At 51.5% G+C, this 19,515-nt stretch overlaps 1 protein-coding gene across 1 annotated transcript; it reads right to left on the bottom strand.

Annotated features, from left to right (window-relative positions):
- Positions 1–14,283: 14,283 nt before the first annotated feature.
- On the bottom strand, positions 14,284–16,524 carry LOC109750426 (protein NUCLEAR FUSION DEFECTIVE 4-like). Its single transcript, XM_073510144.1, has 3 exons — positions 15,425–16,524; positions 14,694–15,171; positions 14,284–14,334 (listed from the first exon to the last, which is right to left on the bottom strand). The coding sequence occupies exons 1-3, from the start codon at positions 16,522–16,524 to the stop codon at positions 14,284–14,286; spliced, it is 1,629 nt and encodes a 542-aa protein (XP_073366245.1).
- Between the last annotated feature and the right edge of the window lie 2,991 nt (positions 16,525–19,515).

Here is a 19,515-nt window from a genome sequence, read left to right as displayed (position 1 = left end):
GCTATAGAGCCAGGTTCTGCACTAGTGTTCTCTCAACATTCAGGGATGATGACACAGGGCTCCAGAGATCTTCTTGTGTTATGGTTGTCTTAGGGTACTCTAGGTGTTCATGGTCCTTTGTGTTTGCGTTTCAGTGTGCTTGTAAGGGTCAGCTTCTTTGTACTGATTCGTGATATGAATGAAAAAAATTCACAAAAACAAAGCTCACCAGCTGAGAGATTGGACGACATCCGACAGGGTAGGGGTGGCAGAGCTGATGGCTCTGCAATATTTCAGCGAATAAGGCCAACTCTAGTGCAGGACCCCAAACAGACGTCCGTTTTGCCCGGATTCTGTCCGTTTGGGTAGGGCAATGGGTTCGTGTCCGGTGCTTTCCTGGGATGCGGTGGCCGTGCAGCCAACGTGCGGATGCATCCTTTGGCTTCATCCTGTCCGCCACGGCCAATATGCCCATATATTCATATTTCAATGTTAAAACAAGTTTGCACGTTCAAATATTAATTGTCTCAAATTAAATAGTTTTACAAACCGATCGAAATTGTCTCGAATAAAATAGTTTTACAACCAAATCAAAATTGTCTTGAATACACATAATGAACCAATACATCTATTGGTTGCCAATGTGATTCCATATGTGCTCAACCAAGTCATTTTGAAGATCCAAATGAGTGTGCCAATCACGCAGTTCACAATGGAATTGGGTAAACTGTTCAAACGTGGCCGGTTCTTGGTGCAGGGGCTCAACATTTTCACCTTGAAAATCAAATCCTTGGTCGAAGATGATATTATCATGCTCGTCCTCGACGATCATATTGTGCATGATCACACAAGCAGTCATCACCTCCCAAAGCTTTCATTCATCCCATGTCACTGCGGTTTCGATCGATATCCCATCGGGATTGAAGCAGACCAAAAGCACGTTCCACATCCTTTCTAGCACTCTCTTGCATTTGGGCAAATCTCTGTCTCTTCTCACCTTGGGGTTTCGAGATTGTCTTCACAAAAGTTGACCACTGAGGATATATACCATCAGCTAGGTAGTATCCCTTGTTGTAGTGGTGGCCATTTGATCTCAAAGTTGATAGGTGGGGAGTGGCCTTTTGCAAGCCTTGAGAAGACTGGAGAACGCTGCAGCATGTTGATATCATTGTGAGAACCTGCCATGCCGAAGAAAGAATGTCATATCCAAAGATCTTGCGAAGCCACCGCTTGTAATATGACAGTGCACGCTTTAACATGCCCCTTGTACTGGCCCTGCCAAGCAAATGGACAGTTCTTCCACTCCCAGTGCATACAATCTATGTTGCCAAGCATGCCTGGAAAGCCTCTTTCGGCGTTGATCGCTAACAACCTTTCTGTATCAGCTGCATTTGGCTGCCTCAAGTACTCAGGGCCAAACACTGCCACCACGGCCTTCCAGAAGTTGTACATGGACAGCAGACATGTGGACTCACTCATGCGCACGTACTCATCCACCAGATCGCCTGGAATTTCATATGCAAGCATGCGGATGGCCGCGGTGCATTTCTGATAAGAGGAGAATCCAAGCTTGCCAAGGGCATCCGTTTTGCACTCGAAGAATGAGTCATGAGCAACCACTCCCTCTCGGATACGATTGAACACATGCCTTGCCATACGAAAACAGTGACGGAATTACTCCGGTTTGAAGAGCGTGGTATTCTCAAAGTAATCGCTATAGAGCAGGGTGTGGCCTCTCTCTCTGTTGCAGTTCAGGTTGGGAGCATGGCCAGGGACTGACCCCCTATACTGAGGCCGCTGCCGTTCAATGTGGTCGTGAACGACCAGTGCAGCCACCACAAGATCTTCGTCATCTGAGGACGAATCATCGGATGAATAAATGAAGTGCTTGAAGAAAAATTCATCTCCTGTCCATACCTTTGTGGGCAAAGAGACCGCGAAGATCACCTCGATGCAGCAGGGGCGTTTGGCGGCCGGCTACAGGCCGCTCTGGAGCACCCGATGGAAGCTGCCGTGGTCCATAGGCGTTGCCGGCGGACGTATCCCCTCTGGCACCGGATACGACGGCGACGGCCAAAACTCCTACGAGAGCGCGGGCGTGGTGGCGGACATGGCGAGATGTGGTTTGGTATGGACGGTCGGGGGGGGGGGGGGGGGGTGAGCAGTGAGGAAGCGGCTGGAAAATAGTGACGGCGCTGGCGACAGGGTGGGCGCGGGGAGGACTGATGGAAGCGTTGGAGTTGATTGAATTGCTAGTGTCCCCGACAGGCGGGTCACGGGGAGGACAAGGCGTGCGTCCCGCTCGTCCGTGCGATGTCCGTTTCACCCCAAACGCGGTGCATGTTTGGGCGGAAAACGGGTTAAAAACGGAAACCAAACATTTGTCCGTGTAGGGGCCGTGTGTTGGGCCGCGCTATTCGTCTGTTCTGCCCCAAACGGACTAGAACGGACGGGATGGAGTCGTGCCCTGGAGTTGGCCTAAATGGGCATCGGCCCATCCATGCAAGTACACGGGGAAGGAACATGGATCCAACATCGTCTGCGCGATGTCCGCTTCATCCCAAACGCGGGAAAGGAAGATCGAACAGCATGTGGAAGGCCGATGCTGGATCCATCGATGTTTGAGCATCTTTTAACGGCGGCCTCTGCCTCACATGCATCGCAATGCATGTCCGATCTTCATGCGTGTGTGTAGACAGTAAAATGTCTGTGAGGCCATGCTCAGTTCCTGTCTATTGGTGATGCGGATTGGTGATGCTATTGTCGGAAGGGACGGGTCGACGTAAATAAACAAGCTGGTCAAGACAAGATCCTGAATGACGGGTTACACTGTCAATACTCTAGAATTTTCGTTAATTTTGAGCTTTAGACTCTACTGTTCGTGATCTACACAGCCTCGCCACCATTTTTCTTTTCTACCGTCTGGTTAGATCACGATTATAAAATCATAGGAAATACGGCCTGATGGTTTACCCATAATCTTTACGAAGTTGTGAACAAATTAAATACTTTGCGGAATTGTTATGGCCAATTACTGGAATTTGAAAGGTCCACTACACAATCGCTCGTACATGTACGGATGTGCCCAACAGTTTTTTTTTCTCTACACGTATAGCTAGCTGGAGCAGTACTGAGCTGGAGTACGTACAATCGTAGGGAATCCATTCACTACCGGAATCGCACCCTATGCCAGGGCCGTCGGCATAGCCCTGATATGCCGTCAGGACATGCCTATGCCGACGGCCCCCGTCGGCATAGGGCCGTCGGCAACATATCCGTCGGCGCAGCCCGGGAGGCCGTCGGCATAGAAAGGCCGTCGGCATAGGATCTATCCCGACGGTGTCCGTACATCTATGCCGACGGCCCTGGCCGTTGGCAACGTTCCCGTCTAACGGCGGCCGCCGTCAAGTGACGACCACCCGCTGTTCGCCACGTGGCTCATCTATGCCGACGGCTAGACCGTCAGCATAGATGCCACGTGTCAGCAACTGGGCGCTCCTGGGGCAAGCCTATGCCGACGGCCTAGCCGTCGTCTTAGTTTAAATCTATGCCCACGGCGAGGCCGTCGGCATAGGCTTACCCAAGGAGCGCCCAGTTGCTGACACGTGGCATCTATGCCGACGGCCAGGCCGTCGGCTTAGTTTATATCTATGCCGACGGCTAGGCCGTCGGCATAGATGCCACGCGTCAGCAACTGGGCGCTCAGGCCAGCCCTATGCCGACGGCCTAGCCGTCGGCATAGTTTGTATTTGATTTTTTTTCTTTTTTCTGTTTGTTTTCAAATCAATTCAATTCAGATATACAACATATATCAGCAGATATATATGATGGAAATAGACATATAGAACACATCTAAGTATCATCCGTCACCATCACAACAATATATGCATAAGCATCATCATAATCAACATAAAGATAAGCATAAGCATATAAAGAAGCACACAAGTCATCTAAAGGACCATCAAAGACCACAAGTTTATCATCATCACCACACACAAGTCATCTAAAGATACATAAGCATAAGCACACAAGTAACCAAAAGGCTTAAGCGCCAGGACGTCGAGCACCGCGGAGGTCGTCACCGCCAAGACCGCTGAAGCCCAGGTCGTCACTACTAGCGGCAGCGGTACTGCCAAGACCGTCTCCACCTCCGCCTCCGCCTCCGCCTCGATGGATCGGAGTGGTCGGGCTCCGTGACTCGGGAGTGCTGCGAAGACCACCGCCAACGGTTGATCCACCGGTTCCCTGGATGTTGAAAAGACATATTAACGGGATATATGACTGTGTTGAAAGGCATGATGTGCTTTGAGTGAATAGATTGGGGATGAACTAACCGCGAGGGGCCAGCGTTCTGTGCCACAAACTCCTCAAAGGTCAGCAACGTTGGTTGTGCTGAAGGACCCTCTGCTGATGGCCATTGAGGACACCTGCCGGCCGCCATTTCCTGAAAAGCGTGCAGCATCTGGCGATCCCTCTGCTGATGGTATGCATGAAGGCGGTCGTGCCACGCCATGGTCTCCTGGCGTCCATGTAGGCCTACAGTATGACATGATGAAACTCATAAAACTACTAAATGCAGAAAATAAAGTGAGCAATGAAGATAAAAGGGAAAATACTTACAGTTTGCTGCTCCTGAAAGAGGGACAGTGACGGTGCACTGCTCATGGGCGTGCTCGTGCGCTGGCTCAGGGTCGGGTAGATCCGACGGAGCTGTGTGTAGGAGATAGTAGGAGTGATCACAGCATCGAGAACCGCCTCCCGACCGTGCTCCTTCGGCCCCATGCCCACCACCACCCTTTCGTCCAGATCCGCCGCAATGGGGTCAGGTGTGTCAGGATGTAACGCCAGATACCCATCGGAGTAGGCCTTCTTCCTATGCGCGGTCTTCTTGCCGTAGTACTTGGGCTCGCCAGGCTTGGGGTCCTTCCGCGTATGGGCGATCTCCCACGCCTGCATGTGTGAGAGTGGCCGCTGCATGTGTGAGAGCGGCCGCTTCAGTTTCTCCTCCTGCACCACTAAACAGAGGTTAGTCATACATAAGAAAGTAATGGTAAATAGAAGAAGAATGTTTAATGGGGTTAGTCATACATTAAGTGCCTTGTGGAGATAGTGGTTTCGGTTTCCCTGAGCATGTACTCCCTCCTTCCCTTGGTTAGCCTTGTTTTTGACACTCATAGCCGCCCAGGCTCCAGCCTCATCACACCAAAGATCCACCAATGCCGCCCAGGACTCGTCTTTTCCATAACCCAATTTGGTAACACCTACATAATGAAAGCATAATGGCATGTCAACACGAAACGGTGAAATGTACCACAAGGTAATGAAAGCATAATGAAAAATCTTTTATACTTACCTTCAAGAACTCGTCCCTCTCCAAGGTAATGCCCATCCTCCGCGCGTCCCCCTTGGTCATCTTCACACCAAGATAGTCGTGATGGTATGTCGAGATGGCCACATAGCGCACCTCGTACTGCATCTGGCGGGCCTTCTTCTTGCATTGGCGCAGCACGATCTGGTCCGCTCTAGCCCTGGTCTCCGGGAGAACTCGATAGAATTTCTACAATCATGCATGAAACAAGAATGGAAGAAGCCATGAGTTAAATCATTCATGAAACTAGAATGGACTTGTGCTTCTGAAGAGAACTCACCCAGAAAGTGGTGATCACGGCCTTGGCATGGGTCCCATGGTCCGCGTGGAGGGTCGCTTCCCAGTGCTCCCAGCTCGTGGCCAAGACCCGATGGTTCGGGTGCCCGACTGGATCCGGACAGTACAACCCCGGCCAGTGTAACTTCAGCAAGACGGCGATGAGGCCGTTGGGAATATGGACCCCTTTAGAATATATCCAGTTGCTGCAAAAGAATGAACTATTAGCATGTGACAAGCAAAATAAATAACAACCGGAATGAGCATGTGACAAGCAAAATAATGAAATTATTATAAAGTGGCACTTACTCTTTCCCCGTGGGCTCAATGAGCCACTTCTGCTCCTCAGTAGCAGGAACCTGCTTTGGTAGCTTTGCGTTACCATGCAGCCACCCCTTGTTGTCAACCCCCTCCCCGCCACCACCATCATCCCCGCCACCACCCTCCTCCTCGCCTGCCTCCCCCTCCCCAACCTCCTCCTCATCCTCCTCCTCCTCGTCCTCCTCCTCCACCTCCTCCTCGGCCCCATCCCGAACCTCCTCCTCCTCGCCTGCCTCGTCGTCGTCCTCCTCCTCACCAGAGGAGGGTACCTCACTAGAGGAGGGTACCTCACTAGAGGATGGCCTCGAAGACAACACCCCTAAGTCGGTGAGGGTGCGCTCTTTCTGGCCGCGACCCCCTGTAGTGGCTCTCCCCCCACCACCTCGCCCTCTAGGGGCTCTCCCCCCGCCCCCTCCTCCTCTAGGGGCCTCTCCCTCGACCTCCCTGTGAGGAGTCATCGTCAAGTAGCCGGGGGGAGGATTACGTGCTCGACCACTCCGACTAGGCAGGCCAACGACCTTGCGTAGGAAACCCACGCCGTCGGCCTTCCCCTTGCCCATGTTCCACGAACCTGCATTGAAAAGAGAATAAGCAATTAGTAAATTAATGAAATGAAGGAAAAGGCATGATAATAAACACATTAATAAAAATGCATAAAAGGCATATTCCTAAACTATAGAAAAAAAAGACTTGACACGTACGTCTGCTAGAAACCATATGAATCATCACTGTTGTAACCTCTTTCTCGGTCCGTCTCATCATCACTATCAATCATATCATCTTCGTTGTCTGACGGAGGTGGAGGCTCTTCCTCATCGTCAGCGTCTTCGTTTAACTTTTCTAGCATAAGTATGTCATTTTCATTGACAATGGTCTCACCATCATTCCGTGCATCGTCCTCGTTTGGATCCACATCATCATCACCCAATGGTCTAGCGTCATCATTTCTAACCACATCATCATCATCAGGTTGCTCTTGATAGAACACTCCCTCGTATGTCATGGGGTTAATGTTGTAGCAATCGTCTTCATTCGGGTTCGGTAGCTTACCATGTGGCGACACCTTGAACACAACTTCCCAACCCTTTAGGTACTCTTTCTGGCATGGGTAAGGCAGATAATATACTTGTGTAGCTTGGGTAGCCGCAATGAAGAGATCGGCTCCGGCATAGACGGTTGATGGTTTAACTTCGACCAAACCAATGGAAGGCGTATGTTTTACCCCCTCCCGCGGATCGAACCATCGACATTTGAACACAGGCAGACTTAGGGTCTCGCGCCCCTGGTGGAATTTAATCTCGTATATATTTTGTACCCTTCCGTAGTAGTCTACTGAATTTTGACCGGGGGTGTACACTCCGGTATTTATAGTTTTGGGATCAGGCCGGCTGTTCTGGTGCTCCTCTGTATGGAAGCGATACCCATTCACATCATACTTTTTACATGTCATGACGGCATGGTCAAAACCCATGGAAACCCATCTCAATTCATCATCCATAGATATGTTCGGATCTTTTCCCTACAAGTATAATTGAAATTGTTGCGTGCATTAGTTAACTAATAAATGTTGAACTAGGTATTTAATAGGGGAGTGTGGAAAATTACTTTCTCCATGAACCAAGCAACAAAATTTTTACGTCCAGGGTTTCCATGACGGAGAAGAGTAAGTGCCTCCGCCTCAGTAGGAGGATTCATTCCCGTCCATTCCTCTTGAACGAAATCACTAAAAAAAACAAAAGCGGTGTTAGACCGGGACTAAGTGAACATAAAACATGATGATGTGGAAGACATAAAGGAATGGTGTAGTGGTATTACCTCATCCACACTTCCTCAACTTCCCTCATGTTGTGCAAGATATAGAACATGAGGTCCTCCCACTCTTGTCGTGGCATGTTATAAGGCTTCGAGGCCCCAGCCCTCCCACCTTGCGCGTTGAATAGATGGAGCCTGGGTTGATACTTCGGCTCTTCTATATTGTATCGAGGCACCTTGTTATGCAGATGGGGAACGTGGTCTGGATAGTATGATGTCCTGAGGTCTGACACCTCCTCTAGGATAACTGCCTCAGCTATGGAAGCTTCAATCTTAGCTTTGTTTCCACATTTCTGTCGGAGATGCTTGTTCTGTCTCTCAGGGCCGTACTGCCAGCGATTCTGTACAGGTCCCCCCAACAATACCTTGTTCGCGAGGTGCAGAATGAGATGTGTCATCGGTGTAAAGAAGCCTGGCGGAAGATCTTCTCTAGCTTGACTATCAACTCCGGTGCCTTCTTATGCAATTTTTCAATCACGTCTTTACTTACTTCTTTAGCATAGAGCATGCGGAAGAAATGGCTTAGCTCAGCAAGCACTCGCCAGACATGCTCGGGGACATAGCCTCGAACCATCACCGGCATTATCCGCTCAATCCATACATGGTAGTCATGACTCTTCAGGCCGGTCACTTTGCCCGTTGAAAGATTGACTCCCTTACTTATATTCGATGCATAACCATCGGTGAACTTCAAAATGTGTTTCAGCCAGATAAGTACTTCCTTTATTCTGGCGGTTTAAGGACAAAGTCAGCATCTGGCTTGAACCAGTTTTTTCGACCGCCTGTGGGAGGCTTCATGTTCAGACGTGGTCTATCACAAATTCTCTGTTGATCGGCTCTAGCTTTAACGTTATCCTTCGTCTTATCAGGAATATTGAGGATCGTGTGGAAAAGGTACTCTGCCACATTCTTTTCGGTGTGCATCACATCGATATTGTAAGGAAGTTTGAGGTCCTTGAAATAGGGAAGCTGCGAGAAGGGGGTAATGTGAGTCCAGTTGTGCGTCTCACCATATCCCTCGAACCCTTTGGCTTTGGCTTTTCCTTTGCCTTTGACTTTAGGCTGGAGAGGTTTTAGCTGAGCAAGAACATCTGCCCCCGAAAATGTTGGAATCTCGGTTACTTCATGAACAACTCGGCCTTTCGTGAAGTTCTTCTTGTCTTCCCTGTCTGGATGGTCTGGAGGGAGGAACTGTCGATGCAGGTCAAAGGCTACATACTTGCCACTCTTACTCAGCCAAATCATTCGCAGAGCCTGCATGCACACTGGGCATGGCATCTTCCCACTTGTACACCATCCGCAGAATAGAGCATAGCCGGGAAAGTCATGCATGCAATAGTGCAACCAAACTTTCATCAAGAAATTTCTCTGCAGATCCCGGTCGTATGTCAACGTCGGAAAGTACCAAGAATGGTGCAAAGCATCCACCAGCGTCTGCATAAACACACCCAATTGCTTCTCCGGATAATCAGGCCCCGGAATGATGAGCGACAAGAACATGGTCTTGCGTTGCATTAGGGCACCGGGAGGAAGATTGAGCGGAATTACAAACACGGGCCAGCAGCTGTATGGATTGGACAACATACCATATGGATTCAACCCATCACCTGATATGGCTATTCTGACATTCCCAGCCTCGGCTGCTTCCTCGGGGTATTCTTCATCGAACGACTTCCATGCTTCCCCTTCCGATGGATGTACGATTTTTTTTGGATTGTACCTTATACCTTCCTTGTGCCACTTCATCATTTTGGCAGACTCCTTCGTGATGAAAAGGAGCTGCAGTCTTTTTATAAAATCAAGATACCGAAGAACCTTAACGGGGATGGTTAGCTGCTTTTTATCACCATCCTCACTGACCACCTCAATGTACCGAGACGAACCGCACTGCCTACAGTACTTGTCATCCGCATACTCGTGCCTAAACAAAAGGCAATTCTTCGGGCAAACATCTATTTTCTCATAATCCATAGAGAGTGCCTTCATGATTTTCTTTGTATCGTACATGCTTTTCGGCAGTTCATGACCCTCAGGGAGGCTGTTAGCCCATACTCCCAAGAATGCTTCGAAGCATTTCTGGCTACAGCCGTACTCAGCCTTGAGTGCAATCAGTTGCGAGATGGCATCCAGCTGAGATATTTTTGCACCCGCATAAAGAGGTTTCTTCGACGAGGCCAAGACCTCCAAGAAGGCCTTTGCGGTTGCCTCCGGCTCCTCCGGTTCATTCTCTGAAGGTGTCGCATTCGCCGTTTCTGCAACAATGACATCATCTAGCATGTCCCTGACCCCGTCGTCCTCATATCCATCGATGCGTTGTCGCATCACCTCCTCTCTACCACGGTCCTGCTCGGCTATGTTTATCGGCGGCATGTCAAAGTTTGGCATATATCCGTGCGTGCGAAGGTGCTCACTCATGTCCGTCTGATTTCTACGGTGACGTCTGGCACATCTCGCACAAGGGCATGGTGGGATAATTCTCATTGGACGACGAAATATCTCCTTCAAATACACATCGGTTTTCGCGATCCACTCTGATGTTACTCGATTCCGATGGATAAAACCACTGTACATCCACTGATTATCTGCCATCCTCTGCTTTTTTGCAAGCCACACAACATAATTAAGGATTCACTTAAATTAATCACATCAAATTTTCAGTTTCTACCGCGTTGAATCCACCTACATCTCTAATAGGTAAAGATGGGTCCTAATCCCACCCGAGGATGTGTAGATTGAGTACGTTCTCCATTCTACCCCGTTCCGAGACAAAATTTTGGCAGGACCTCCCCGCTGTTCTCCAGATACACGTCTCGCCAAATAGCCGAGAGAATGTGCTCCGGAGAACAATGGGGAGGCGCCGCCGAAATCCTGTCTCGGAACAGGGTAGAACATGGAGAACATAACCAATCTACACATCCTCGGGTTGTCCATGGAAAACGCTGGACAATCCGAAAGAGCTGCGATGATAAATATGCAATTGAATGCATATTTATCGATGCAACCCTTTCAGACGGGAGACGCCTAGGTTACGCCAGGTGACTTGAGAATGAAATCTAGTGATATGAAAAAAGGGAGGAGATGGACTTGTAGCTCACCCTCGGCTGTAGAGGAAGTAGTCGAACAGCAGAGGGATGCTCAGGGGGACCAAAGCATCGGACAATGGTCACTCCGATGAAATGCGACACCACAAAGCCTGCAAATTCCATCGCGACAAAAAATTAGAACATCACAACTAATAGAACATCACAATATCATCATCATCGTCTAACAATCATCGAATCATAAAAAAAACATCATCATCATCCAAAAATTATCGAAGCATAAAAAAACATCATCATCTATCATCAACATCATCATCTACCATCTGTCATCTATCATCATCATCATCTCAAAATCATCGAAGCATAAAAAATCATCATTATCACTTCTCATCTAACAATCATCATCATCTCAAAAAAAAATCCGTATGAACAAGTTATCTATCTAACTACCATCTATGTGTCTAACTATCACATTTAGCCCTCTTATCCTCTGCAAAATCATGAAAAAAACAGAAAAAATGTTCTTGGGAGGGAAGGGGGCCGGACCTAACGGAGAGGAGGTCGAGGCGGCGGCTGCTCCGAGGAGGGAGCGCGGCGACTCCGGGCAGGAGGCCCTCGCCTCACCACCGAGCGTCGGCGGTGTTGGGTGGGGATGAGGTCGACTCGGGGCGGGGTGGCGGCGTTGGGCGGGGACGAGGTCGGGGCTGGGCGGCGGCCAGGGCGGGGATGAGGTCGAGCCGGGGCGGCGGTGTTGGGCGGCGACGAGTTCGGGGCGGGGACGAGGTCGGGGCGGGGAGGGGCGTCGGCCGGGGCGTGGACGAGGTCGGGGCGGCGCGTCGGCTGGGGCGGGGACGAGGCCGGGGCGGGGAAGGGCGTCGGCCGTGGCGTGGACGAGGTCGGGGCGGGGCGTCGGCCAGGGCGGGGACGAGGTCGGGGCGGGGCGGCGGCGTTGGGTGGCGGCGGCTATCGGGGTCGAGAGAGAGGTTGGGGTCGGGGTGAGACAGAGAGGGAATGAGTGGAGGAGGATGAATAGCGAGTGGATAAGGTCACCCCTATGCCGACGGCCTGGCCGTCGGCATAGGCTGGGTCCACAAGTAAGTGGAGCGGGAGGAGTGGATAAGGTGGCCCTATGCCGACGGCCAGGCCGTCGGCATAGGAGTGGTCCCACCTGACAGCGAGAGGGCCATCGAGTGGATAAGGGTGGCACTATGTCAACGGCCAGGCCGTTGGCATAGATAGGATGCCTATGCCGACGGCTATGCCGTAGGCATAGATGGCAACTACTTTTTTTTTTGAAAAAATAGTCCCACCTCGCCGAGGGAAAAGCAATTTGACCTGTTTAAATAGTTCACTAATCCATACGTTATAAGCTCCGGTATTCATTAGACTTATATGAAGAAAATTGACAATTACTATGAAATTTTCAGTGCCCGGGCAGCCGGCCCGGTGCCCGAGCACTAAAGGTTTCACAGTGATAGTACATTTTCAATGATGAATACCGGAGTTTTTAATCAATTCAATTATTACATTTTTAGATTCTTAATTTACCGTCTGTATGGGACCCGGTACCCGGTGCGACGCCTGTGACACCGGGACCCTGGGGGTTAGGCGGTACGGGGGCTGTGGGGGGTAGCAATGCCACTGGAGCTTAGCCGTCGGCATAGATGGACATGCCACGTCCGGGGAAAGTCAAAGGGCTAGACCCAGCGGTCGTCTGTGTCAGGGATAGACAGGACGGGGTACCTGTGGGCGGGGGGGGGGGGGGGGGGTAGCAAGGGAGGCCACACCCCGGAGACGCGTGCCGCCTCTTCGTACATGCCACCACACCGCCCCGCATGTATGAGGGCCCGGTGCGACGCTCCGGTGGCATTGCTACCCCCTAGGGCCCCGTCCCGCCTAACCCTGTAGCGTTAGACCACGAGATCTAGCCCTTTGACTTTACACAGACAGGCTTTGACCAGTGGAACTCTCCCCCCGGTTGTGTTAGGTCAGCCCATAGGAACACTCTGGAGCAGCATCCGGGCCATACCCACAGCAAGGTCCCCTCTGTGGAGACCCTACGCGTCTGTTTCACCCCTCCAGGTGCCGGCGGCGGCGCCGTCCGTGAGGGGGGCCACACCCCGGAGACGCGTGCCGCCTCTTCGGACATGCCACGACACCACCCTGCATGTATATATGAGGGCCCGGTGCGACGCTCCGGTGGCATTGCTACCCCCCAGGGGCCCCGTCCCGCCTAACCATGTAGCATTAGACCACGAGATCTAGCCCTTTGACTTTACACGGACGGGCTTTGACCAGTGAAACTCTCCACCCGGTTGTGTTAGGTCAGCCCATAGGAACACTTTGGAGCAACATCCGGGCCAGACCCACAGCAAGATCCCCTCCGTGTAGACCCGACGCGTCCGTTTCCCCCCTCCAGGTGCCGGCGGCGCCGCCGCCCGTGAGGGGGGGCACACCCCGGAGATGCGCGCCGCCTCTTTGGACATGGCACCACACCATCCCGTATGTATGAGGGCCCGGTGCGACGCTCCGGTGGTATTGCTATCCCCCAGGGCCCCCGTCCCGCCTCTTCAGACATGTCACCACACCGCCCCGCATGTATGAGGGCCCGGTTAGACGGAACGGTGTACCTGGGGGGGGGGGGTAGCAATGCCGCTAGGTGTTGCTTTGGGCCCTCCTACGGTTGTGGAAGCGTGGTGGCTGGCGCAGGCACCCGGCACGCAGCTCCGGGGTGTGCCCCCTCACGGGCGTCGCTGTGGGGCACGGCGGCAGCAACGTCCGTGAGGTGGGCAATCGATATACCATCGGGGTATGTTTTTTTGTTAGATAAGGCACATTTATGTTGTGAAAAAAACAGGAAAAGGTAAATAATATAAATAAAAAAATTGAGGTATGCGTCGCCATACCTACGCACACGGCCAAGGATCGATGACGTGGCAAAGGGCGGGGATCAATGACGTGGCAACATCCATGGGCCAGGCCTATGCCGACGGCCATGCCGTCGGCATAGATTTGCCACCCCACGGACCGGCGAGCGACGCGGATCAATGACGTGGGGGCTATGCCGACGGCCGCCGTTAGCCCGTCGGCGTAGACTGACGCCGTCAAAAGGCCGTGTCCGCGCGGGTAGCCGGGCCCACGTTCTATGCCAACGGGCTTATCTATGCCGACGGCCACCATAGGCGTATTTCTCGCGACGCCGACGGCTGAGCTTTACCGACGGGGGCCGTCGTCATAGATGGATATACGCCGACGGCTTTTCTATGCCGACGGCTTGGGCTGGGCCGTCGGGATAGGCCAATCTATGCCGACGGGGGCCGTCGGCATAGGTTCGGCCGTCGGCAGCGCCAGTTATTCTGGTAGTGATTGTTGCCTCCTAACATGCATTACTGGATGTGAAGAACAAATATCTTTTCAGCAAGTGGCTGTGTAAGCTATCTAGTGAGATCGGGCTACATGGGCTCAGATTCTGCGTAATAAATACCTTCATTCCAAAATTTTATCCCAGGTGATAGTGAGGCCGATGGATTCGTCTTTCTGAAAAGGACTGATGAGAGTTAAATCAGTCTTTTTTAATCGGACAAAATATATTATTGAGAACGGTACTTATACTAGATTCTGGGAGGATACATGGCTAGGGGATACGCCCTCGCGCTTCAATATCCTTCTCTTTATAGCATTGTTCAACAGAGAGATACAACCGTTGAGACAGTATGTCAGTCCACGCCTTTTAATATTCAATTCATGAGAGCGTTAGCCGGAAACCGTTGGAAAGTTTGGCTCCATCTTGTGAGAAGATTGATGGATGTTCAACTAGCTCAACGACCTGATAAGCTGTGTTGGAAGCTAACTAGGAATGGCGAGTTTACGGTCAAATTCATGTATTTGAATGTTACCTTCTGACGAGCACCTAGGAAGTTAGCTAAGCGGGACAGCCACTGTAACCTCACCGGCAGCTTGCCGGCGAAGCTGCGCGACCGGACGTAGAGGACGACGCAGAGCAGCGTGCCGACGACGCAGCTGGCGCCCCAGATGGCGAAGGTCGCCTGGTAGCAGCTGGCGCCGGAGCATGTGGCGGCGCCCCGCGCGCTGGCCTCCCGCTGGTACAGGAACGCCGAGAAGTAGCCGAAGCAGAGCGAGCCGACGGGGATGTTGGACACCAGGACGTTGTGGTTGACGGCGAAGTTCTTGGCGCCGAACAGCTCGCTCGTCGCCGACACTGCCACCGACGTCATGGCCCCCGTGCAGGTCCCGATGATGGCCGTGCTCGCGTACAGGAAGACGCTGCCCTGGTTGAGCAAGAGGAAGAAGGCGCACGCCATAGGAGCCATCAGCGACGCCATGGACCCCGTCCTGGATATGCTGTGGCCGCTTCTGAACCACAAACCAACAAATTCAGTTAGCTGCTTCTTTCCGTTTCTTCTGCTTCTGGAAACAAGTAAAATTGCATGGACAAAAGCAGAGAAGATTCCACTCTAGAACTTGTTGATAGTTACTACAAGTTTCCCATGTAAAAGGACCCCATGAATCCTGGAGACTCCAAGAAGACCTCAAGGTACCAACCAGACGAAAATAAACATTAACCTAGTCATGCAAGTGTGTTTGGAAAGAATTGTTAATTGCTTACTTTGCAGAGTAGTAGTCCATGAAGGACGGGAGGAGGCGACCGAAGAAGCCGAAGGAAGACGACAGGGAGACCAGAGTGGAAGTCCGGCCGAGACCTCGCGACTCGGCAATCTGTCCAAGATTGTTGAGGTAGACCAGGCCCAGGGTGCCGCTGAGCATGTAGCTGAAGAAGTATAGCCAGAAGTCCGGCTTCTTGAGCAGCTGGAGGCCTCCGACCTCCTCCTCGGCGGCGGTGGTCTCCAAGTCCGTCACCTCGATCACGACCACGGCGTCATCGGTGGCGAGATCGTGGATCATGTTCTCCCCGACCTTGTTCATGCCCTCCCGCATCTTGAGCGCCACCGGGATAACCATGGGGACGGCCAGCAGCACGCTGAGGCTCACCATCTGCTCCCTGGAGGACAGCCAGCTGGCCGTGGAGCCGATGCTGCCGACCATGGCGCACGCCCCGGTGGCGAGCGTGATCGCGAACATGACGAGGAATGCCGTGTCCGTGCTCGACATGGAGTCGCTCTTGAGGTCGAACAGCCTGAGGGCCGGCGCCACGAACACGGAGACGATCACCGGCACCACGGCATTGAGGAGGAGGTACGTCTTGGCCTTGGAGTCGGCCAGGCGGGGCAAGGTCTCGGCCAGGCTGGTGTACACCGTGGCGCTGAGGCCCAGGTAGCTGGTGGCGAGGCTGACGGCGACGCGGCTCCTGGACGCGAAGTTGTTGACGCTCAGCAGGTAGCAGACGGTGTTGATCCAGCAGATGCCGTTCCCGGCGAGGGCGGTGAGCAGGAACAGGTGCCAGAACTTGAGCCCTGGGCTGTCCAACAAGAGGAACTGCACACCGTAGCCGACGAGGCCGAAGCACGCGCCGACGAAGGCGACGATCGGGAGCGGCACGTAGAGCGCGGCCACGCCGGAGAACCAGCCAAAGAGCTTGCCGGCGTCGGAGGCGAATGCGAGGAAGTTGAGCTGCACCTGGGAGATGCCCTTGAGCTCCTTGAGCTGCGACGAGTAGACGGGGAAGTCGGAGTTGGGGCCGTTGATGGTCTGTAGCCAGATGGTCCCGACGATGCCGAGCCAATGGGCCGAGGAAGGCGACGACGACATCGCCGAGGAGAGCGGTACGTGCTCCGTCGTCGATCGGGTCTCCGGGGTGGTGGTGGTGTTGGAGGCAATGGAGGTCTGATAGTAATTAATTATGGCCCCTGGCCGCTGCGTATTTATGCATCGCCGGAGGTAAACCAGCCGGCGACTCCTCGACCAAGTCGTAAACTGTTTGAATTGCGTTGTACTCCTACTTAGTAGAGAGATAAATCTCTCCCGTGGTGGTTGAGAACTCCTTGTTCTACCAGTTGTAACTCATCTAGACTAATAGAATGCCCGTGCCTACGGGCTACAATGTATATAAATGAATTAGACAAATAATTAAGGTTATCCTCAATGTCGAAGCTCATTCTTTTCTGGTGAGCGTGTTTTGACATCAAACGGTCGTCTGGACAGTCCTGTCAACCTTATATCTAGATCAGGGGGGTTGTTGTTGTCCAAACTATCCTCCATGTTATCTCCGACATGCGAGCACAACACAAAAATCCCTTCCCTTTTCGTGCGTGACCCTCCCCTTCTCGCTTGGTTTTACGTCGTAGTGGAACATTTCGCGCTGGTGCCCTCTCCTTGAAAACCAGATGATGCCCAGCTCATCTTTGCCAAAGCACCTTCTCTCCTTCACACCATACTTCCCCATGGACTGCCAAAGAGGAGTCCCCCGCCAACTACCCTACTATCCGCCCTGATCCCCTACCCACATGTTTGTGCTGATCCGCCACCGCCATCAAGGGGGAGGAGGCTTGCGCCGCCCATGACCCCCCCCCCCTCGCCCGCCCACCATGCCAAGAAGGCAAATCCAATGTCTCCAAGTCATTGTCATGTTGTAACATAGAATTGAATGTCATGTGTTACCACAAAACAAAAATATGATGTTCATTGTTGGGCATGCAACTGATAGACTATTGTGTTCATTATTTACTCTTGAAGCAACCACTGTGTCTATTTTTGGAAATTCCATAACCTAGAATCATCGCACTCAGCATGCAAAATCACCAAAAGGAAATGACACAAGAAGGAGGCACACCTCAAACTGCCCAACATTAATCAATCTGGTCTATACATGGGTTATGCTCATTTCCCATTGTCATTGCCGTGCAGAAGCATGGTGGGCACATCATCTCGAAAGCACGTACATGCATGAATTAAGATACAACCACTCCCGACTTGAGTACGATAGATCATCTGCTTGCTTTCCTATCCAATCTTCCAAAAAACAAATTGATTTGTGAAAATAAAATAAGATTAGACAACTTAGTTTTTCAAGATTGAATGTTTCCTTCACCTCTCTCAATAAATTATAATTTATCGCGAGGAAAAAATTCTAGAGTATATTAGTCATTGATAAAGTTAAAGTTAGATCGTATGTATCATACAACTACACAATCTGTAGATAATTGAATTGTTACCGTTGTGCTTATCAAGATACTAAGCACCAATTTACCTTCACATGAGATCCATAGGACATTGAAAAGGTCGTCCCTGGTCGGGATGATGACCACGCAGCCCCCCTCCTGCGCATAGGGGTGTTGTGCGAGACGTAGGTTGTGAAGCTGAGATTGGCCGGCGTGAGGATTCGGCATCGGTAATGAGGCCCTTGGTGGGGGATCCCGCGATAACGAGCTCGGTGATGGAAGGATAGGCACCACGATGGCTAGACAAGACTAACCAGGGTGTGGCGTCCATGAGAGATCATGAGCTCTTTCCCATACCCTCCTCGATGCCATTGGGGAAGTAGCGCGGGGCGCCGATCACCAGTGATGGTGACGGCGGTCACCAGAGTATTTCTAAGGTTATGGAAGTGCCACCTCCTGATTAGTAGCACCGTTGGGTTCGCCCGTACCCCTTAATGGTTCCCATCGACCAACGCCACCAACTGGTCGGAGGAGGCGGCCCTATAGAGGTGATATCTGAAACATTGCACTGCAGTTATACACACACGTTGCAAGTGAGGGGGGAAAGAGGTTGTGATAGTTGGGGTACCAAACCGAAACATGGAAGAAACAAAATGGATGGCGACGACTCAGATCTATGGCTTGGCGTTGTTAGAACTAACAAACGGAAGCCGCACCGGGCCCTCGCCACGCTGCCCAGGGCCGCCGCCACCTCATCTGATGCCGACGAAGCCGTGGCGGCTGCCCGGGCACGAGCCTCCATGTAGAGTCCCAACATGGCGTGCACGGCGGGGATTGCCCCGCAAGGTGGAGAGATCCAATCTTGATGCCTCTATGGAGCATAGGTCCGCTCCAAGGGCCAGGCTTCCTCATCGCCGCCGTATTTTTAGTGCTCGCAATCTGAGGTGGTGCGGTCATCGGCCGCAGCGAGCAGGATGAGCGGAGTGGCAATGTAGAGCACCCAGCTCTAAGGTGTTCTTTTTCGGAGGGTTAAGTCAGCGTGGGGGTGAGGAGGACAAGAAAACCGATCGTAGACAAGATAATACACAATTGGATCAAACTACAATATATATTCTAGTGATTCAACACAAATCATCTCTAACATGTACGTTTAGGGCACATTAGGTGACATTGCTGATTTTCCACGTCAAATGACTCGTCTTTTTCTTTTTATTCTTCCTCTATGAATTATCTCCGTCTCTGAGATCCAAGCTCAACAAACATAAATTATAGGATCGGCCTACCTAGCGCATTATCAAAACTATGTTGTCAACACTTTTCACAACATGGAGCAAATAATAAAAATTGTGGATGATGGCAATTTAGTAGAAATATTACCTCTAAATAAGGCACATGCTTTCATTCTCACTGATTTTTATTATTTAAAAGGCATGTGTGACATATGAACCTACTTACCTAAATACCCTTGCATTGCTACGGAATAACATTACGATTTTCAACCATGTTTAACGAACATCCAATTGTTCCTCATATAGATGAATATAAGAATTGTTGATAATGACCTTTTTGGGGCATACAAGGTGTTGCTCTTGCTTTATCCCACTTTAGCAGCCACTATGTACCCTTCTAGCTCCCTTTGAAA

This window comes from Aegilops tauschii, chromosome 3 (genome assembly GCF_002575655.3).
Source record: "Aegilops tauschii subsp. strangulata cultivar AL8/78 chromosome 3, Aet v6.0, whole genome shotgun sequence".
Lineage (NCBI taxonomy): Eukaryota > Viridiplantae > Streptophyta > Magnoliopsida > Poales > Poaceae > Aegilops > Aegilops tauschii.
The sequence above is the reverse complement of the archived record's forward strand: the minus strand, read 5'-3'. Positions and strand labels throughout refer to the sequence as shown.